Source organism: Lichenostomus cassidix, chromosome 3, assembly GCF_008360975.1.
Source record: "Lichenostomus cassidix isolate B80296 chromosome 3, HeHo_3.0, whole genome shotgun sequence".
Lineage (NCBI taxonomy): Eukaryota > Metazoa > Chordata > Aves > Passeriformes > Meliphagidae > Lichenostomus > Lichenostomus cassidix.
Window position 1 is genome coordinate 89,520,177 of NC_139483.1, and position 23,874 is coordinate 89,544,050.

Consider the following 23,874-nt stretch of genomic DNA (forward strand, 5'->3'; position numbering starts at 1 on the left):
GCTATACCTCAGCTTTAAGCTCTGTAAGTGTGAGAAACACTGCTCCACACAGCCAGAGTTCCTCCTCAGAAAAACTAATTTAAAGAACCTTTGCCTCACGGTCCCTAACGCTTCACCAAAAAAAAGTGTTTGTGCTGGCAGCTTCCTAGCACTGAATGTGCTCATAACACTTCAGCACATAATTCAGTTGTGCCTGAAGTACATTCTATACAGATCAATTAATATAACACAAATTTATTTTAATGGAACCATAAACAGAAAATCAAGTGATGCAATAGTTTTTATTGGTTATTTTTATTTAAAAAGGAACAATCTCCAAAAAGTTGACTATAGTTGAGTCATGAAAATATCCAGAAACATAAAACTGGCTCAACAAATCTGTAGTTTAGTAAGTCAATACCAGATGGTTCATATACTATGTGAATATTTAGAGACTTTTTACTAAGTTGATATATATACCACAAATGCAGTTTCAATCTAAAACTGATTACAAAAGCAGAGAAAGAGGAAAAAGAGACATAAGATCCACCCACCTTATGAATTTCTGGCAATCTTGCTTTCAAACACATCCTTAGCTAATCTTGCTTTATTAGTCACTGAAACAAAATTTTTTTTAGATCATAAGTAATTTTTAAGGATATACGGTTTGAAGAGGACACCAATTTTGCTGCCTTCCTGACACAGCTTAAGCAACACATCCTTCAAGGCCATGCCTGTGCTTGTCCTCAGTATTTGTGTATTTGCCAATGTGAGTCCCCACTAAATTAAGCAAAGTGTGGTAAAAGCTCTTCTTATCTCTGGAAGAGGAAGGACGGCAGGGATATTGGTGGTCTGTGCACCCGATTGATTCCACCTGTAGCACTGAAAAAAGTAAAAAGAGTTAAAATGTGCTGGGAGTTAAACTACATTTACAAATTAGCTCAGCTAATGTGAATCTCACAGAGGAACAATACTTATTTTGACTTTTCAATTTATTTTAGTTTAAACAGATTCCTAGTGAAATTAAGCTATCTTAGAAAGACTTTTAATCAAGCCAATGGGATTGAGCTAGAGACAGCCTTTAGCAGGGGTGCAGAAGCTCTCTGAGGAGGAGACACAGAAACTGAGCAATTTTCACAAGCGAATGGCAAAAATATTCCTGCAGGATGGAAAAGGTAAAGGGGAGGTTAAGACAACCTCTCCTGCAAAAAAACCCAAACCAAAACAAAATACCCAGAAAAGGAAAGGAAAGGAAAGGAAAGGAAAGGAAGGAAGGAAGGAAGGAAGGAAGGAAGGAAGGAAGGAAGGAAGGAAGGAAGGAAGGAAGGAAGAAAAAGAGAAAGAAAGAAAGAAAAAGAAAGAAAGAAAGAAAGAAAGAAAGAAAGAAAGAAAGAAAGAAAGAAAGAAAGAAAGAAAGAAAGAAAGAAAGAAAGAAAGAAGAAAGAAAGAAAGAAGAAAAAGAAAGAAAGAAAGAAAGAAAGAAAGAAAGAAAGAAAGAAAGAAAGAAAGAAAGAAAGAAAGAAAAGAAAGGAAGATTGAGAGAAATAAGGGAAATGAACAAAAATGAAGTAGATTCCTAATAAGGAGAGCCCAGTGCCCGTTTGCAAAGGAGAGGGTGCACAGCTGTGCCGTGGCAGAATGTTCACTGACCACTGCACATTGCAAAGGTCTCAGCACTGACCAACTCAAAACTACTGATGAATCACTGATGCTTCTTGTTGCTGAGTGTACTCTTACAAAGCAACAGTCAGTCAGGATGGACAGCACTCCTATTGCTCAGAATGTAAGACCAAAATTAGGAATTCAATTTCCTGCTGGCTGTATCTGCCCATCTACTACAAATTTTGCAAGAAGAGCCAATAGATAGGGATTTCTATCAACCATATAATTTAGGATGAAATTATCTAAATTGACAGATTGCTTTATCAGAAACAGTTTAGAAAAAAAGGATATTAGAATTTTCATTGTCAAATCTGTTACATGTGTGACTAATAAAGACCAACAAGTTGATCCAAGAATTTACAATTTAAATTGCTGAGACTAATCTTAAGAAGATTTATGAGAAAGCTGATTTGGAGTGCTATATTCCATAAACTAATAGTTTATGAATAGATTTTATGGGTAGTACACTTAGGAAATGACTACAAAATAAAACCAGGAGGTTGTTATATTCAAAGTTAAGCAGTGTAATTCAAACAAATGATTCTGTTATTTACTGGCAACCATATGTTCACATGCCACAACCTATATAAGTATTTGTATTTTAGTATAAAGTACTTGGCACCTACCTCCTGGATAAAGGGGCTCATAAGGTCAAGGGTGAAGAATGATAATATGTTACCAGTGCTCCGCAGTGAATAGGTAAATAGTTTTGATGATAAACAGTACAACTTGTAGACAGATTGATTACCAATTTTGTATCAAACATACCAGTTTTATGTCAATCATACTTTTCCTGGATAAGACACTGTTTAAAAATGTGCGTATCAGAAAACTAAGCAAGGAAAAGACCTCAGCAAATTAGATTTTATAGCTTATATACCAAATCTAGCTATATAGCACTTGAAAATGAGGTCTTAGCCTTTTGAGTTACAGGTGCTTAGCATTTTGAAAAATAAGATCAGTTTAACTTTCCATAAAATAATCATAACTTGGAGCTTTTCCATTAAGAAGTATATGTAACATTTTACAGAGCAACTATGCAAATGCAATTTGTACCTGAAACAGCCTGTCACCCCCAGATACTGCTGAACTTGTTTGGAAGAAAAAGATTGTATAACCCTTGTTTACAGAATTTTTACATTAAAATATCTTTAAAAACCCAAGAAGTTAGAACAATGCAATAAAGAATGGCAGTGTAAAAATAATATAAAAACAAAAATAAACCCTCGTACTTTGATTTTTCCATAATATTAACTTGAAAAAATTTTTTTTTGTACAGAGTTTACATTTTCTTACTCTGAGGGAACTCTGAGTGGAACACTGAGTTTGGAAGGTGTGAGTTATGAGCTGCCATGAAACTAGTTGATAACATTACTCTCTATGATGATACATCATTTTGATGGTCCTTGGAAATCTTTAAGGGAGCTTGTACTTTTATAGATAATTCGGTGCTATGCAACATACTTTACGTAAAAATCTTACTTTGCTCCTGCTAAAAACAAATCTACACATTAAAGAGGAATTCAACATGTGTGATATTTGCATACATTTTTAAGCATACCTAAAGGATTTTATAATATGTTCCATTTTCAACAGATTTTAGCATTTGAATGATGAGTTGTCCTAATGCATTTGACTCAGAGCCAGTAACTGTGGTTTCAACCTAGATGTAAGGTAGACATACTCTGAGATTCAGTTAAAAGCATTGAAATAAATAATACCTTAACTACACATCTGAGCATAATTACTGAGTTTCATTTACTTTTGAAAATGCAGTTTGGAAATGCAGGTTTTCACCAGCAAGTGCAAGCTGAGCACTATGGGCTCAACCTTATCCTTTTGCCAAAGAAATGCATTTAGCAATGGTCATGAAGATGTGGCACCATGGCCCTTCAGGTGTGTGCAGAGGCTCTTGGACTAGAGGAGCCAACAGGATTCCTGCAGCTGCCCTGGGAGCACAGCTCCTGCTGACTGCACCACATCCAGCTCAGGCACACTCACCCACACTGGGGGCACATCTTTTAACTGCACTGCAATGTGATCAACCTCGCTTAAAGACTAGAAAATATCTTTCCACTTCCTCCCTGTGAATAGTGATTCCTTCAAATTCTAGTTCCAAAGGTATTCAACAAATAAACAAAAGGAAGATGATTTTTATCAGGGAAATACTTTATTTCAAAAACTAAAGACTTCACAAGATGAACACTTGCACAGGTTTTAAAAATATAGAAATTGTTCCTCTTTATTTATAAATACATTTTCTTGGGAATTTTCTTCAGAGCTTATTTTTTTGTTGAATCCAAACTGGGTGTGTTTCCTTACAACCATATGGAAGCTCTTGAGTTAACTCACATCTGAAAAATGTAGTTTTCCACAGGACATATTGTATACTGAGTGATTGAATCTAAAACAAATGAAAAAAAATCCCAGGATTATTTAAAATAAAGTGCAAAAGAAACAGATGATAAAGCAACAGTGTACTTCAGAGCAATTTTGGGCATAAAGCAGTTTGGTGGAGCTAATAACCCAGAGAGAGAAAAAAAATGCAAACAGTCATATGATAATAGTGCAAGCACTTACCATTTACTTAAGTTTTAAAAAGGTGCCACATTATTGACCTATGTGCTTTTTATTCTGGTCAACCTTGAGTGAATTATTTGGCAGCTGATATTAATAGCAGAAAGCAGATAGCAAAAAACCAACTGGATTGCAACAGGGAAGTGTCAAAGACTAGAAAAAAAACTTCAGATGTGATTTATTTGATTAACACAGCAATTTATAGGTGACATTGTTCATACCATTATGCACACCGTTGCTGAGAAAGGGGCACAGCTTCAAAGGCCTGCATCATTCCTTAAAAGCATCATATAGAAATACTTCTTTTTTCTGAGATTTGATGATTCATCAAAATGAATTAAAACCCATTAGCTGGAGTATGACCATGCCTTGGCTACTCTCATATAACATCAACTCCTGCAGTAAGTAATTTATTGCTAGAGTATGAGTGAGACACTTTCTGGAGGAGTTTGACAGAGCATATGACAAAAATTAAATTATATTTTTCTAAATAATAAAAAGGTCCCTTTTTGGAAAGTACCCTTGCTGAAAATAGAGTCTGTCAGGCTGTGTTGCAAATGAGTCAGAAAAACAATAGACTAGCAACACTTAGAAATATAACAACATATGTTAAAAAGAAACTTTTTGCAGGTGGAGACTGCAAAAAATTGTCTTTCAGATGTTAAATACAGCATTCAGGACAGATTATTGGAAGATGTCAAGTCACCATATTTCAGTAGTACTATGCCAATCTATACCAGTTAAAACTACATCTAAAGTTGACACACATGCTGTTTTAGAAAGCAATTATCATATAAATATTTCCCCTTAATTTAGTTTGCTCCATATAAAACTGTCATAGAAAAGATAAATTTGAAAATATTTGTATGATATTTGTTCTAGGTAAAATTAAAATGGTGAGTACCAGGACCACCATAAAGCACTCTTAGCTGTAAGAGAAAGTTCTCACAATAGAGACAACTTTCCTGAAAATCTAGCTGTAGCAATTGGTTCCATTTTCTTCCCTCCATAACTTCAGTTTAATGAACTACTTAAAAAAAATTTTTAAAATACATATTTTGCAATATTTTGTATAAGTTGAAATTTACTGTCTTACCTAATATCCATTTTTCTGATAAAGGTATTATTTCCTGGTACTTATTTCCTGGTTTTTGTCCTATACAGATTTTTGCCTGACGTAAGGCTTTACATATTTTCCCTCCTGCCAGCTGTATAAGTTCAATTAGCTTCTCGCAGGGTGGCTGACTGGTAGGAGATACAAACATGACAGGCTGGTTTGAAAAGAGATTCTGCTGGTATTTTCCTGTTGATAGGTGACGCTGAAGCCTGCAGATCTGTATTTGAGGAAACAAGAGAATTAACTAACCAATATATTACATTTTATCTCAAAGTAAGACCAATCCTTGTTTTCCATAATTCAGAAAAAAGAATAATATATTAGCATGAACTTTACTTTTTCATGTGTATCAGAACTTCTTGGGTAAAATATACAAAGAATTTGGTCTACTTTATCAATACAATTCCCAGAGTTTGAGATTATTTAATTATAGGTCAGACATTTTACCTATAAAACTTCTTAAAGCACTTGACAGTCTTATTTTTTACCATAGTCTTATATTCCTTCATTTATAACAGTGTACATCATACAGAAATCTTAAAGGATATCATGAATAATTATAATCTTGCAACACAAATATGAACTGTGATGGTGTTTATAATACATAGGGCTCATTGATTTGTGTTGGGGAATATTGCAGACATATATAACTCAGAGTTTAAACTACTTTAGGACCTCTCTCCCCCTCCTGTGCTCCACACATAAAATCTTTATTTTCTCTCAGATATATGAAGTTACACAAATGTAGCAGTACTCAGAGCGAAACATTTACTGTAAACCATTTTGTACCCACAAAACCAAAAAAAGTTCTCTGTGAATGCTGTGCACCTTGTAACATTTGATCATTAAAATGAAAACCTATCAATATAGGGCAAATTTTCTTCTCTGTGTATACCTGGCAGGACAGTGCTTCAGCAATTAAAGCCAATCCCTTTAGATCTAATGTGGATAAAAGCAGTGCATACAGCAAGTGCATGCACCATGATATGCAAAACAAAGTTTTCATACCAAAATGAAAAAAAAAAGGTTGTATTTCTTAGTGAGAGGCTGCCATTGAGCTGCCAGAGCAATGTATGTAACTGCTCTGATTTTGTATCACTTGTCTAAGTCTGGAAAATTTATAATGAGATTGGAGTTAATTGTAAGGTGAGAACAAAAACTTTTCATATTATGTAATGTGTGGAATTTTTTATACAGATGACAACATGAGCATGGAGGAAAGGTCATTTTGCATATATCTGGTTTATATGAAACATCTGAATATGAAACTGTAGCCAGTGGAACAGTGGAACAGTGGAAGAAATTACTCACTGAGTGGATTCCTTCCTCCAGTCCTGACACAAACATGCTGTGGAACCACAGGCACTTAGGAATTTAATGGGATAATGTATGTGCATTATCTCGGCAGATGTGTAGCCAAAGTAAGAATCTCTACCTGATTTACAGGGGTTTATAAAGCCAAATGGCTCCATGGCATGTTCACAGATGAAAGTCCAAGTGAATTGCCTTAGCACTTCTGATCAATTAGCTAGAGAAAGCTGCTGCAAAGCCTGAAACCCATGCTAAAGTGAGATTTGACAGCTCAGTGGCTCTGTGTCACTGGCCTCTGCTATTATGGGACATGTCAATCCCAATCTTAATTTTGAGATCTCCTCAATCAATAAATAATTCAACTTTCCTTGATGGTTAATTCCTTGGTTGCTCTCCTGAGAATAAAATTAGCTTGATTCTTTGCATTCTGAACTGACTAAGTAATAAAGACAGTGACTGCTATGGATGAAGCAGACCAAAAAGGCTCAATCACAATCCAAGAAATACACTGTATTTTCTATTCCTTTGTGGACTTAGATTTAGGAATGGTGTGGCACACCTAATCCTGTCTCATAGAAGTCAAATAGCTGCTAAATTACATTTTAGATTGCAGTATGATTGCAGAGTTATATTGCAGACTTGGGAGGACCCAGACTTACTGAATATATCTGATGGCCCTTCCTGCACCCAGTGCCTTGCACATGCAGATCTGGTTTTGGACTCAGCGAAGTACTGCCCACCTTCATCTGAGCACAAAGCTCTTCTATAAGCACCTGTCTGCTGGGCATCGTGGTGCCATGAAAAACATAAAATTAACAATTGTACTGTTTTAATACATGGTATCAGATTTGGAACTCTTTAGGAGTACAGTTTGTGATGGGTCTTGTGAGGCTTAGAGGCCATGATCACCATCTTAAAAGGGGACTAGGTCAGGAACATAAACTACTTTGCAATCCCTGGTGTACAGAGCAGTGTGATTTTGGTGTTACTAGGACTGCAATCATTAATCTTAATTAATTTAAAAACTGTGCAATTATGAAACTATGAAAATGCTTAGGTAAGCACTTTCAACAAATTTTAGTGCATACTATAGTGAAAAATAACAACCTTTTTGTATTAACCTCCTAACAGCCTCATGACAAATGCAATGCCATCTTAGTTGATCTGACATAGAGCTCTTTGGAATTGTTTATTGGCACAAATCAGATGCAACTGATAGAAAAAAGACAATTCCAAAGAGAGTATAGTGCTAGTTTATCTAAAATAAATTAGATTGAACTAAAAAAGACAAAAGTCACACTGGTTTTGTCAACCTGAAACTCTAAGATTTTAAACATGAAAATTATTAGAATTGAGAAATTTTTATCTTAAGAAGAATGGTAGGACTTGTGTTAGATAGAAGACTCAAAACATAAATTGTTGTGATCTGCTATTTAACATATTTTAGGGAATATGATTTTAAAGGGCTAATTGTATTCCCACTTCCTAAAAAAATTATCCCAAAAGGATTTATTTGCTGCCACTGTAATGAAAACTCGTTTATATGATACATCTTCCTATAGAAGCAGCTGTTGGATGAAATTAATATTAAAGCAAATGTGCACATAGCTAATCATAAAATCCGGAAACTCAAATTTTAAGGACTCAGCAGCACTCACCTCAGCTCATGCCCACAATTAGCATGCTTTATTTATATATTTAGTACATAGTAAGAGCAACCAGAGAAGTGAAATGCTGACGTGCTATAGAGCAGGTTTTCTTAAACTGCCTTTACAACTTCATAACCAGAGCATTTGAGAGGAGCACAGGGTAGGAGCACAGCACATCCCGGTGGTAGCCTCAAAGGAAAGGGTCAACATGGAATGTCATCTTTGCACTTCCTTTGTCTGAATCACATCCACCACCTTCCCAGCTGGCTGTGCCTGGATTTGCTCAAGCACAGGGGCTCCACTCACAGGGCACAGAGGCAGCAAAAATCACAGCATTTCCATTCGGAGGTCAGAGAGGAGTCTGGAAGGTTAACTTTGCTTTGTGGCCCAGCAGCCCGACAAGAACACTGCTGAAGGGCAGCCAGCTGACCACACAGGCTCTGGGGTGGGGATGAGAGGGCACAATCAAGCTCTTACCCCTAAATTGACTCAGCTGCCCTTGCAACATCAAAGCCTCTGCAGCACTCCAGGGGTGCTCCCAGCCCTTTGAAACCATACCCATTTCACGCAAACTTTTGCAAATAAATAAATAATTCCTTAGCAGAGACCAAGTCTGGGAAAATATCAGACCCTGAAAGCAAATCTTTCCTCAAATGATGTATCTATAAGTCAGCAGTTAGGGTTACAATTGTGTCTGTGCCTATTAGGCAGCACTGATTTTCCTTTTGAATGATATTTTTTAGCAGACTGACACTGAAATAGAATGTTATAAACCCATCTATTTAATCTTTTTGGTAAGATTCTAACTGTGAACCTCATCCATTCTCTAGCTGGATGAATGGCAAGAAGACCCCTTTTACATACATACATTTCTCATAAATCTACCATTAATTTAGTCCGTTTGAACCTAAGTTTTAAATAGAAAAAAATCACTGTTGACAGAAGTAAAACTTAAGGAGAATGTATGACAAATAAGTAAAGTCTTTCTTTGCTATAAAGAAAAAAATCCCAAAAAACGTTTCACCAACTGTTATCTCTCTTGTGACTCATTTTCAAGCCCCACAAGCCGAAAGAGCATATAGTATAAAAAGCCCTCAACTTTGTAGTTTTGTCTAGAAGTGTATGAAAATAGCTCCTGCTGGGTGAGGTGCCAGAACAAACACAAAACTCCATAAACTCCATAGGAGACAGCTATCAAGTGCCACAAAGGTATTATATTTGAGTAATACCTGAATTAATGCAATATGTAAGAAAATACTTATTTTGGATGTACTTGGAAATTTTTAAGCACTGAAACTGCTCACTTCCTATACACAGCACTCAATTTTCAGTGTCCAATTTCCAGAAAATAGCACATAAGGAAATTTCCAGTCTAAATTGCTATTAGAACTATAGTACTTCCCAAAAATGAAATGGAGAGTATGATTATGATTTATTACAGTTCATAGAAATTGTATTTGTAGCCTAGAATTGATAATATGAAGTACTAACTTAAAAAACATATATAATGTAGCCATCTTTAATGATTACACATCTGAAAATTTGTGCATGCACTGCATAATCAATGTATGCATTTTTAATCTTCATTCTTATTTCAGTTACTACAGATACTTAAATCTACAAAACCCCCTTATGATTTATTTTATCATTAATATTTGAGCATTTAATATATAATTTATGGAAATATGGAAAGCTGTAGTTAGATCTTGGTTAGACATATCAAATAGCATATTCATTTAATATAGTTTAGTGGTGTTGCTGGGGAAATATTAAGCTCTAAGATTTTAAAATTCATATTATTTCACTATGGATCAATATACTGTCTAAGTAATGTCTACATTTTCAGTTAGTATAATTCTTTATGAAGTCCTTGCAAGGAAAAAAATCAAAATGATATCTCTGTTAGGAATCATTACACTTGCATGATGACACGCATTTTCAGACAGTCTGTCATTTAGCAAAAATTTAAAAGACAAACACATATGCAGAGCCCCATGTATATGTAGAGATCAAGGGCTGACATCCACACAAGTGGAGCATCAGCCTGCTTCTGATAAAGAGGAGAGAATTGCAGTGTGCAGACTTCTGAAAGTACAGTTATCCTGCAGGGAGGAATTTGCAGAATCTGCAGGACCCTGCAGGGATCAAGGAGGTTTGTGTTAACAATGCAGTACTACTACAAGACAAAGAAGAAATGCTTTCTTTTTCATCTTTCTAAATATCAGGTTTAATAGGATAGGAGAAACTAATCAAGCAGCAACTCTATTTATGTAGGAAAAAAAGTGGGTCGTGAATTTTCAACTTAAATTAAAACTCATAATTTTAGTTTGTTTTCTTTTATTTTAGCACTTGGCTGAGTTTTTTAAACATGTAGAGAATACTAAAATTGAAACAGTATTTACTAAAAGCTTTAAAAATGCTGCACTAGACAAATAAATTGGTGCTCTCTGGAGCATTTTAAGAGCTGGAAACAACTTCCTTCAGCAAGCAGTTTCACAAAGAAATAGATCCTCTGCTTTGAAGAATCTTGTCTAAGTTATTGGAACACCACACCGATGCAGGACCCCAACTGGTTCAGGATGTACTGCCATACTATTATCTCAACAGCACCCAGAACCTTAATCTACTCTTTGGTACGACATGCATTTGTTTTTGCTAGTGATGTTTTCCATTCTCAGAGCAAAACTCAACTTGCAACATTCATGCAACATAAATTAATTATAAATATTACATCTTTATCTCTGACTATTTACTGAAACAATGCTTTCTCACTGGTTATCGATACTCTTTGGCTAAAATAGAAGCTGCCTGTCTGTCAAGACTTCAGACAGCCAGAAGTGAGAACATCCTTTTTGAATGCTTGATAAGGCTACATCAGCACCCCAGCACACACACACATGGAGATTACAAACAGGCAAACTGGCCAAAGCTTTCTGTAGTAGAAGATGACTGGTGCCCTGAGCCAGGAGCCAGATGTGGAAGAGGATAGAGTGGAAAATTTGGTCCAGAAAAAAGAAACCTTCAATGTCCGGTCTTGAAAAATAAAAAGGAAAGTAAAACGAGAAATGGCATACAGTCAACACTGGAAAGTTCTTCGAAACAGTTTCTCCCCCTACTCTGATATTCCTTCATATAAGCGTTTCCTGGCCAAGGCGAGGGCGAAAGGAAGAACACTTGAATCCAGACAATTTAGCTGATATTGTTTCTTTCTACTGCATTTTGGCAGACAACCTTGCTTCTCTCAAATTCCACAGTCTGATAAGAAAAGTTAATTTCACCAATTTATTCTCTGAAAGACTGAGTCCCAATGGGAATACTGCATGAAAATATTTGGCAAATAAATCTACTGTTTGGCGGATATTCAAAATTATACTGGAAGAGGTCTGAACCATTTTTTTCTGGCATAGCAAATTTTTGCAGGAAAAAAAAAACCCAACAAATTCACTTATTTTTAATTTCCTTGTTTTCCAGAGACAGAACTATTTTTAAACAGTATGTAATTCAATGTAATCAGCTATAGATTAATACAAAACAAACTGGGGTAAAACAATAAGTCTTTTCCCCTTTGAGAACAACTATGACTTGCAAATCAAGGAGCTGTATTTCCAATATATAATTTAAAAACACTGATAATATTGTAAGATATGGTCACTTTACTATAACTACTTGTTTAGAACTTCAAAAATATTCTGAAATAAATACATTTGTGTTTGGTTTCAACACAAACTAATTATTTTTGAAATTAAAAAAAATCCTTTAATTACAAATTAGCTAACAAAGGAATGATTTTTCAGGATTAGAAATTCAAACCTTTCTTCAGAAATACCTCAAAACTTGTCCTTCCACTGTTTTGTCCTATTTCAAGAGAACTCAAGTGACTACCAGGCAGTGATAATGCAAGTTGCAATTGCAAATTTATGTCAAAATTCTGCAAATAATTACCAATTATAATTGGGAAGTGTTTTCCTCGCCAGAATATCAATGAAGTAGCCCTGTTCCATGCCTCATGCCAGTGTTGTATGAATGTGACAAGCCCCTAATAATCCCAGTAAAATTCAAAGATAGAAATCTTCCACCACCATACACAACCTAGTCCAATGCTTATCTTCTCTCACAGTTAGAAAGCTTTCCTTAATAATATAACCTAAATTGCTTCTGATGCATTTTCAGCCCATTCTTTCTTGTCCTAGTGCCAAAGGACATGGAGAACAATTTCTTCTTTTCCTCTTTGCAACAACCTTTAAATATTTAAAAACAGTTATCATGTCTCCACTCAGTCTTCTCTAGACTAAACAAACACAGTTCTTTCAGTCTTTGCTCGTGGGTCATATTTTGTAGACCTCTGATCATTTTGTTATTCTCCCCTGGATTTTTGCCAATGGAGCCACATCTTTCCTGAAGTACAGTGCCCAAAACTAGACATGGTATTCCAGCTCAGGCCTCACCACTGCTCTCTGCACACTGCAAACAATTAATGTCTCTTATCCTTAGCATACCTGTTAACACTTCCTTATGTGCCTGTTTCTTTTATCTGAGTATGACGGAATTCACATATATTGGATCAAATCCTCTAAAATATTGAGTTGCTCTTTGGGCAGAAATATTGCATTGTCAATCTGCAGGTGGTTATTTCTCTGCCTGTGCACTTGTCTTTACTGAACTCCATCATACTTATTTCTGACCATTCCTTCTATTTCTCGAGGTTATTTTAATTCCAATCTGCTGTAGTTTAGTCCTGGTGGCAGCTAAGCACCACAGAGCTGCTTGCTACCCCACTCTCTGGGATGTTGGGAGGGAGGAAATTTGCAAGAGTGTAAGTGAGAAAACTCATGAGGTGAGATGAAGACAATTTAGTAATTTAAGATTTGACAGAGTGAATCTCCAGTTTTACTACTTTAGGTCATGATTAATCAGATTTTACAGCCTGGTAGCTTAGCAAAAGCCTAGACAACAAATACAGTATATAGACACAATTGTTGTACACTTTATGCCAATGGTTCCTACATGTGCTGGTGTGGTGGCCTCACTATGTTTATGACAAAGAGCTTGTGTGAGCATATATGGATCTTCTGTGCAGCAGATCTAAGTCAGCAATGTTGAATCTACCATTTTATATCTGGCATTACTGGCAGGCCTCTCCAACTAACTCAGTTTGTAAATGCATGCAAGTTCATATGCCTCAAAAATATAAGGGAAGCAAAGCAAGAACAGAAAGTTTCTTCCCTTAATTCAGTTTACAGTTTAACAAAAGCAGTTGAGACCACATATAAACCAAGAAAATCTCAGCCTCCAAGTAATTTGATTTAGACAACCAGCCATGACTTTAAAAGGTATGTAATATATACATGGACCTGTTTTTCCTCACAGCTGACAAAGATCTATTCTTGATGGGTCTATCCTCACAGGACCTTTGGCAAAATGATATTTACATTCTTACTGGTCTAGTTTAGTGCAATTTTGAAACTAATCTGTTAGTCATTCCCATTGAGTGTACTTTTAGTTCCCACTGTGGAGCAGCCATCAGGGGCACAGCCTGCACTCCATTTGGATGGAATACACCCAGAAGATGGGCTCAGTTCAGGGGAGCAGGCTGGAATGAGCCCAGAGCCTGAAGTGTGTGTGGTGTGCAGTGCTCTCAGCACTCACTCATACACTGCAGATCCCTTTGCATTCCCCTGGATTTCTGACTCCTAGACACAGGCACCAGGGAGCATGGAGTCACTTCTGGCAGATGTAATGGGGTAGTGATATAGGTATGGGATGCTTCTTTCAAATGGAATTATTAACTGCACAAAAAGAATGACCTCAGCTAAATGTAGCCTATCTTACAACAGTTGCAACTTGCCCATATTGGTATCTCATAGTTCATTCTCATACAGCAACAAGAAGGAGGAAGATTAGCTGCATTTTGGCATTTATTCCCTTATATTGCAACCATTTACCCATATTTTATATAAAGTATCCTCTAGGCTTACTGAACTCTCCCAACCCACATAAGGCAAATTGTTTGTTGGGTTTTTGTTTTAAGCAGACCAGTGCCTTTTGCATGAGACTAGTATGTTATTAGTTTCAGCAGAGTAGCTTAAGGAATAAGTATTAATGAAGTAAATAGCAATGTTTAATCATATGGGAGTAAACACATCTTCATTTTCACAGACCAAAATAATACATTTCCAGATAACTACATTTCAGTGATGAAAGACCACACTGAAACAGAAATTCCATGAGCTAATAACATGCTGCAGTTAATGGAAAACAACTTGATACTCCCTATGGTTAAATACTACAAATAATGAAGACACAAGGAATGGAAGCCTAGTATTTGCATTAAAGAAAAAAAAATTATAAGCATGTTTCAACTACCTTAGGCTTTTCAGATATTGAATCATTTTGGACAGTCCAACTTTCTTTTTTAATCAACACAGGATATTGTGCAGTGAATTTCAAGAATGACATTTGTTTTGCTGGCTTAGGGAAGTGGGGAATCCTTCCATTTGCCTTTAACAGTAAATGATAAATCCAGTGCTGTCAACAGATTTGCTATACCTGGCAATGTGCAGATGAATAATGCTTTGATAAATAAAAGAGTTTTCTATTCCAGTAATAACAAAGTGAGTGATCTTGTTGAAAGGAAAAGCCTGGCAAATGTGAAGGGTTACACAGATGCTCCCAAAAGGCTCATTCCCCAAACAGTTTTATTAACCCATAATAAAAGCAATTTTAACATTAAAAATAATGGCTAGTTTTATCTTTAAAATATGAAAATGTGAGTCCTTTTGCTGTCTCAACAGACTGAATTGTTTTACATGAAGGCAGAATAGATTCTTCTCCCTACTCTTCAGTTTTAGCTGAATGCCATTGCAACGCCCAGCAGTAACTCAGTGTGTGCCAAACATGAATATTTTTAAGCGTCATTTGAGTTTTAGAGGCTACAGTAAGTGATGGGAACACAATCGTCTTGGGAATCTACAAATAACTTTAAAAAAGCTCATAAATCTGGCTTTCATGTTTTGGTTTTCAACAGCTTTATAAAGTATGTCAAAGCTTGAATACAGTGAGTTTGCTCTCCTTCAAATTTCTGAAGACTGATTTTTCTCAATCTTTTTTGATATGCTGCAGAGAAACAAATAGAAAGGACTTGGCTCTAAAAAATCAGGCATCAGCAAATTATTTTTTTTTAAGTTGCTTTCTTATTTTAATTTTTTTTGTATCAACAGAGGGAAAAATAAGTAGGGCAGCCTAAAATATTCCCTCATCAAAAAACCCACAAAATGTTTCTGTTTAGCACACAATGTATTACAACATACTAGACCAAATATTAACAAAAATGTGATGTAGAATAAAAAGCTATTTTTTTCTTAAATTGTTTTAAAAAGATGCATAGTAATGACTAAGCACAACAGAAACCTGGAGAGCTGCATTCAGAAGCCCCATGCAAACTCTCTGCTTACAGGGAAATGCATGCACTATGGTGATAATTAACAGGGAACGCCTGGTTTTTAAAATATTAACTAAAGGGTCAGTTGAAATTACATCAATGTTCAACAGAGAAAAGGCTTTAAAACTGTCTGAGAATCACAAAAATGAGCCCATTCAAAGAGATTACCTGGCATCACACATGGTGCCGCTGCTGGGGAATGCTGCCAACTGCAAAACTAGACCTGATTCGGGTTGCTTTCAGAAACTCCCAAAAGAACTGCTAATACCTCTGGTCTGTAACTTCCCTGGGTAGTACTCCTTGGCAGGAATACCTCTTTGTGTGTAATAACATCTCTTCTTCACTTAATCTATGTCACAAATTGGAAGAAAAGATCCCATAGGAAGAATGGAAAGCTGAGACATTTAACCCTCCAGCACTAAAACTAGCAAGTGGAGTTGCCAGCACACACAGAGCGAGAAAAGCCCCTAGGTGTTTAAATATTTGACCAGGTGCTTCGTATCAATTATGCTTTAAAATTACCATTACTCAAGAAAAGTTTTTTTGGAGAGGACCACTTTCTTCATAGGTGCTAAACAAAAGACATGATTAACAATTTCTATTTGAAGATTATTTTCATGCACTATTGTACTTTTTAGTGTGACAATAATATAAGAATTTTGAATATATTGTGACAGCATGCTGGCATGGTCTTCTGTATAGCTGAGGGAGAAACATTTATGTTGTGAATACAGAGTAATTTTAAAGCTGTGAAAGTTGGTGGGGTAATGGCTGAATACCTGACACTAAATTTATTCTTTTTGCTCTTCTTATTTCTCAAGTTAAGGATAAGCATTTGAAAAGGGTTTCTTTCAATAAAGTGAAAAAATAAATTGACAATCCACAATGGTAAGTTGTGCATAGTAACAAATTATGCTCTTCTAAAAGAACTGATTCCAGTCGCTGTTTGAGGAGCTGACACTTATCAACTTGTGAGCTAATGCACCAAACACATTTGCAGCAGATTACCCCACTGTTTTCTTCTTAAGAGTCTGCAGGAGGCAGAGCAGACACTGTGTCAGTAACGTGATCAAATGCTGGAGGTTTAATATGTTGCTGTGAGTAAGAAGAAGGTTGAAACATAAGCGTTATTTAGAATATAATCTTATTCCTGATTAGGGTTACAAATGCATTTGGGATTTTAACATGTAATAACATTTCTACTTTTTTTCTTTTTTATCACTTATTTCTAACTTAACTTTTTTAGTGACAAATATAAGGAAACAATATTAATTTGACTTATTTGATAGTTGCATTGGTCTTGTAGGAACTGTCTTAAGGAAGATAAAATTAAAGTGACTCTACAGGTGAAGCTATTGAAGTGCAACTCCAAAGTGCCAATCTAAAATCAATTCACAAGAAATTCAACTTCTGTTTATTGAAAATGTAATAGCTACCTTCTAAAAACATTTAAAAAAAAAGAAATATTCTTGTAAATTCCATATGGAATTTGGGTTTGTTTTAAATTTGAGCTTGTCAGTTATGACGCAGTTAGATACAGAGAACTAGGCAGACTTATTATGGTAGTGGACTTTCAGTGACTTCTCATGCTAGCTGAGCAAAGTTTGTAAGGTCAAACTCCTGACCCTGTCCTCTTTTCTGAGTTCCCTTCCTATATTATTACTACTCTTTGTCTAAGAATGGTGCAGAATCTAATGTCTACTGCTTTCTAGACTACCTGGGTTATACCTGAAGTGCTTTAGCTTTAGTGAAAGCAGAAAGACTTTTCAAGAGGCTGTGATTGCATATGCAAGCAGTTGCAATTTGAAAAACAAAGGATACTCAGCAAGTACTGTACATAAAATATGAGCAACTGGGATTTGAGCTTAAATGCAGAGTAAATATTCTGAAGCATAGAATCAGTCACAGTCTTCAGCAAAACTACTAGTTATTTTTTAGTCAAACATCTGGATAGCTTAGATAAAATACATATGCTCAATAACTCCTCTCATGCAAACTAGTTTTCTAGTAAAAGTATGTGAATACATATTTATCATATCTGGCTCTCTCCCAATCCAGAATTCCCACTGAAATCCATGGGAATAAGGTGGGTGTATCAGGAATACAGCTTTAGTCCTATAACAATGTAAATTCTCATGATGTAACAGAAGGTACTGATTGTTACAACACACACACTGTATTAAAGTATATACACTACTCAGAGAATGAGGAAAAAGAATCTAATCTAGCTAGTCCTGCATAAGGGAAAAAGTTTAAAAATGTCCTGCACACTCACTGGATCATGTGTCTATTTTTATTTTAAAATTCTATAAAGTTAAAAATTGAGGAGCTAACATGGTAGTTCTGATGCTACCCATGGAATTTTTTCTCAAAATGACATTATTGATTAAAGGTTTATACACTTGCCCTTATGCTCTGGATTGATACTGGGAGAGCTATAAAGCCATCATTGCTCAGACTGCTGATGGAGACAAGAACTCACTGCAAACACTGGAGTACTCCTGGGGTTAAACAGAGAAACAGTAATGATGTGTTTTGGAGGGAATTCAATAAATCCTTCTTATTAAAAAGAGGCCAGTGTCATACAGACTTTGAAGGAAGGGGAAAGCTAAGTCTTCTCCAGAGAAGATACACACATAAACTCCAAAGTGGTTTTTAATGATTTCACAGCTAAACAAAACTACATGGTATGGGCATGCTCTTCTCTGCTATATAACAGACCTATTATTACAATCAAACATGAAAATTAAAATTTAAATAATCCCATAGTAAACTTAAAACAGCAGTTTTATCAATTATAACCTCATCACAGTCAGTCACTTCTCCAGTTTGAGGAAAGCTGAAATCAGGTATGACACTATTAGAGAAGGAAAAATCAAAATACTTTGACTAATCAAGTTTTATATTATTTCATAAATGAAAGGAATACATCAGATTTCTTATGCTCATTAAAAGCTGAATATAATCACTGAGACATTCTCTGGTAGTGCCAGCATGATATATAGTCACAAAGCATGCACATCAGGGTGACAGTTAAAAAGCAACAGAGAGCTTTGCACATAATCTAAAACTAAATCTGTATGTAATTTCCTTTCCTTTGTTAATTGAAGATTAAAACTAAATCAAGGGGAAGCCTTCTATGAGGCTACTTCCAACAACAGATGACTCAACTAGCACCTGAGAATTTGTTGTGCTTGTATGTACTGAGGTTCTGAACTTCCTGTTTCAATAAAATACCAAACAAGTTGTGTTTCCTTTACAAATAAGCTATTACATCAAACCCTGTTCCTATAATTTCAGTTTTTGTCCACATTCCAACATTTTCTTTGGCAAATGTAGAAACATTCTAATTAAAGAGAAGAGAAAAACAAGCATCATTCATCATGGTAAGAATGAATGCTCAAGAGAACATCCTTACTGGTTACTTGTTCATTCAGTTTAATTTGGCTTTTTAAGTGCACTTAATTATGGCATGCAATTCTCTTAAATAGAACATGGGTAGCAGGGTTTCTACTAATAGTGTCTCGTAAAAACTATTACAGGTAATAATCAATTCCTCTAATGCCATACAAATGCAATACCACCTGTGTAAATTAATTAAAAGTATTTTTAGAACACCATAATACTTGAAATACACTATTCTTAACATATAATTTGATTTTTTTTTAAGTAGAAATGTTCCTGTGTTTTCCTCAGCATGATCTATAAGATAAGGGCAATAAGAATCCTTTCTAATGTCCTCTTTCCTTAATTTTCACAGCTTTTCTTAATGTTAGATTCAAGATGAAGGACCTCTGTCTACTTCATTTTTAATTAACCATGAGAAAGACAAATTCAAATGAAAAGGTAAATATCAGACCTGCAAACACAGCATAATGTAATTGTCTGGTTAAGTACAATACAGACTATATATTGCAACATATGTGGTTTCTTTCCTAAATTTATTTAACCACAGAATTGGAAATGCTGATTCACCAAGGCAGAAGCTCAAACTTAAAATGACACTATAATAGGAGTTATAATGAATCAAACAAATGCCATTTTGGATAAGTCCATGTGCACATTGTATCTTAGTGGAGAGCATTGCTTCTTCGTCTGATAAAATAAAGGCTTCCAGCAAATGAAGTTAAAACCCCAGTCAGCTGCTCAGGGTTGTGTTCTAGACAAATCTGGAATGTAGTAGAAAAAACATCCACTGTAAATGGTTAAAGCCAGAAGAGGATGCTGAAAACTTCTGATAAAAAAAATAACCACTACGTTGTCTGCAACAACCTCTAAAGACAGCATGGAAATAGAAATAGTGCAGTTAATCCTGGAAAAACCCTAAGTTAGAGAAATGATCTCATCAAAATGTTGTTGAGAAGAAGCCAGCAGCCCTACAGCAGTGGTGTGATGCTCTGGGGAAAGCATACAACAAACAGCAGATTGGATGGCAGTGTGCACTCACAGCTCAGAGAACAACCACATCCTGGGCTGCATCAGAAGCAGTGCGACCAGTAAGGCAGGGGAGGGCATTGTGCCACTCCACTCTGCCCTCCTGACATCCCACCGGGAGCGCTGTGTCCAGCTCTGGGGTCTTCAGCATAAGAAGGGCATGGAACTGTTGGAGCAAATCCAGAGGAGGTCACAAAGATGACCAGAGGGCTGGAGCACCTCTCCTATGAAGACAGGTTTACAGAGTTGGGATTGTTTGGCCTGGAAGAAGAGAAGGCTCCTGGGAGACCTTAGAACAATCTCCCAGTACTTTAAGAGGGCTATGAGAAAGATGGAGAGGGACTTCTTAAAAGGCCATGTAGTGACAGGACAAGCAGAATGGTCTTAAGATGAAGGATGGTAGATTTAGGTTAGATACTAGGAAGAAATTCTTTACTGTGAGGGTGGTGAGGCACTGGAACAGGTTGCCTAAAATTGTGGATGCTCCATCCCTGGAAGTGTCCAAGGCCAGACTTCAGCAGCTTTGAGCAACCTGCTCTAGTGGAAGGAGGTGACCCTGTCCATGGTGGAGGGGGTTGTAGCTTGATGATCTTTAAGGTCTCTTCCAACAGAAACCATTTTATGATTCTATGAATCTCAAACAAACAAATCCCCAAAAAAACACCAAAAACCAAACCAAACCCAACAAGAAAACCTGAAGCAAAATGACCCAAGAAAAAATATTGTCTACTTTCATATCAGATGAACCACTACATGTAATTCAGCATCTCTTACATGAGTAAGCAGAAACCAGGCCAATCCACATCACACAGAGAATATAAGGGGATCACAATATGGTACTGCTTCAAGAAGCACATATTTCATTTTATGAGTTTAGCCACACCAATAGGATGGAAAAAACAGATCTTTCAATTATTTATGCCATTCCTATTTTATAGTTTTTGTTATAAGCCACAATTGAGTCATCTATATAGTTTCACACAGTAAAATTTTGTGCAAAAGTTGTTAATTGACATCATAGTTACCTACCTCATTTATGTTAAACTAAACCCAGAACTTCATTAATAGTACTCAATAAAATCTGTAGAGTTTGGCTTTGCTTTCTGTTGAAACTGCAGCTGTTTCAAAGTGCTTACAATGTACCTTGATTTAGGCAGGAATCTCTGAGGCTAGACAAATCTGGTAGATCACTAAAGTTTTGGGATTAGTATTTCAGTTTTAACATGCTGGCAAGGACTCCCTTAAACTGATTTTTAAATGTGTATTTCCTTTGATTTTAGGAAATTAGTGCTAAACAGAATTTTTAGACTTTCCTCCTGGATTGTCCAAAACATATTAGTTGAAAAGATAGATACAAACTAATAGTTACTGTTAAAACAACCACAAAATTCCACTCCATTCAGCCTACCCATGAAAATCCTGTCCCTCAGGCAAACATACTGCTGTTACACTTCTCTCTCCATAACAGATTTAAAGGTAGGCATGATGTGCAGCAAAGACTATTGAAGGTGAGCAGAATCAGGCTGCCTTATCTCCACAGGTAAAAGTCTCTCATGTGAAACACTGCCAAAGTGTTCTGCTTGAAATGAATCTGATAAAGCCTCCAGGCCACAAATAAATCTGGTAGAATAAATATGGGTAAAGTGTGACCTTTCAGCCAGAGTGAGAAAGAAAGAATGGAAATATTCTTCTGAAGATTCAAAGGTCCCTGGTGCAGACACTATCCTTTGTTTTGGATTTGTACAATGCATTTAGATGCAAACTCTGGTTTTATGTTCAGTGGAAAATAATGAAGAAATACTACCTTTGTAATAGTAGCATACTCACTAGGAAAGTGAGGCTCTTTTTTGATTGCAGGCTCTGGGACCAACTTCAGGCAAATATTAAATAATAGTTTTAAAAAGTTATGAATTTAGACTATCTTTCAAATACTTGTGATAAATAACTTCAATGCACAAGACATAAATCATTGTAAGAAAAACACGACAATGGAACTTCATGTCTTTGAAAAAACCTCCAAGGTCTACAACAGAATCTCATCAACATATAATAAATCACAAAACAGTAAGAACAAGTACAGAAGTATGCCCATATATAAAAACATATACTCACAAGCCCAATAAATCAAAACCAATGCAAAATAAATCAGCTGAAGATGGAATTTAGTTCAACAACTATCTTACAATGCATTTTAAAATTGAATTTTTTTGGTGTTTGGGTGGAGCAAAGATATGGGAGTTAGGTGACTATTAAGATGCTTATATCAGAGAAACTAAGACTAGCAGGAAAAAATCTGGCACATATTCGTAGAGTATTTTCTTCATATTAGCTGTGAATTACTTCAGTCTCAATTTTGGAGGACAAAATTCTGCAGTTAAGTCTGTACCTTAGACACACTTATGAAAGCGTCTGAGAAGACACGCTATATCAGCTAAAATGTGCATTCTAATGCTCTCAGGAGATGCAAATGAGAAATACATTCAGAAAAATATCAGGTCTGTAGGCCATGATCCTAGACTGTAGAGACATTGTCATGGACTTAAGTGTCATACTCTCTTCCAAGAACAGAGCTGCACTTACGACTAAATGAAGAAAAAGCAAGGAATTTATTAAAACTAAGGGAACTTTAATTAAATAAATAAGATTCACTTTTTCTGGAACCATTGCATGACAGTGTGTTTTGAGTGAGTCAGATTTGTAACTGACTTTATTGCTTGGATATAGTGTACTACAACTATAATAAACAAGAGCCAGCAAGAGCATCTCAACAGCTGTCTCCACTAAAACTGTCAGACTAGAAATTTCCCCTTCCCAACATAAAGATAGCTATAAAGAGTCCCCACGAAGTTTCACCGTATTTTGGCTTCTTCAGCTATTCCATCTAGAACTACTGTTAAATAAATGATAATATAATGATAAGAGCCCATAATTCAACACATTTTTCCTCTTATAAAACAACATTTTTTGATATACACATTCTACTGTGCTACATAGAAGTAGTTCTTTACAATTTCATGTTTTAAATAAATGGAATGTATTTTGGACTTGATATTTTGACTATCACAGATAAACGCTGCATATAAGCCTGATTTACTGTTATGCAATAAAAGATACATAAACAAATAAAATATACATAAACGATTTCCTTCTACCATAACAAGTGTGAGGATCAAGTAAGACAAAGCAGGATTTCTGATGCTTTAGCTATATAACCCCCGTGGGGCTCCCATGGCTTAATCAACAAAAAATCATTATATGCAGGAGCCAGGAGGTTTTCTAGCACATTCTGGTCTCATGAACCTCTCATTCTTCATTTTGTTCATATAAGCAAGAGGGAACACTAATTTTTCTGTCACTGCCATCCACACATGCAGTAAGTTTCACGCACAAAATATTGAACATGTACGGAGAAATCTTTTTATTCTGAAGGATAAAAGTATTTAGATGGCAGTGACTAAAACAACCATGATATTTCTAGGCATTATGATAATATACATTACTTACCCTAGGAAAAAATACTAAAGCTAAAAGCTGATTATTAGCATCAAGCACTTTCGCAAAGTGTACGTGACCATCTGCCAGTAAGCTTGTAATGAATCATACAGGCAAACACAATCACAGTGCAACATCACCAGAAAAGAAAAGAAAACGCACATAAACTTAACCAGTTTTTTTTTCTATTGAGTAAAAAAGATCAAAGTAAAACT

At 35.8% G+C, this 23,874-nt stretch overlaps 1 protein-coding gene across 3 annotated transcripts in view; it reads right to left on the reverse strand.

Annotated features, from left to right (window-relative positions):
* Positions 1-323: 323 nt before the first annotated feature.
* Positions 324-23,874, reverse strand: part of MCPH1 (microcephalin 1) — a 126,292-nt gene continuing 102,741 nt past the window's right edge. For 2 of the 3 annotated variants that reach the window (XM_085056682.1, XM_085056684.1), the window contains exons 13-14: positions 5,315-5,552; positions 3,793-4,045 (exon numbers count right to left, since the gene is read on the reverse strand). In XM_085056682.1, coding sequence (XP_084912808.1) covers positions 3,990-4,045; positions 5,315-5,552 — 294 coding nt within the window. In that variant the 3' untranslated portion in view covers positions 3,793-3,989. Of the gene's footprint in view, positions 862-3,792; positions 4,046-5,314; positions 5,553-23,874 lie in introns of those variants that run through there. The other variant, XM_085056683.1, reaches the window with a different exon arrangement.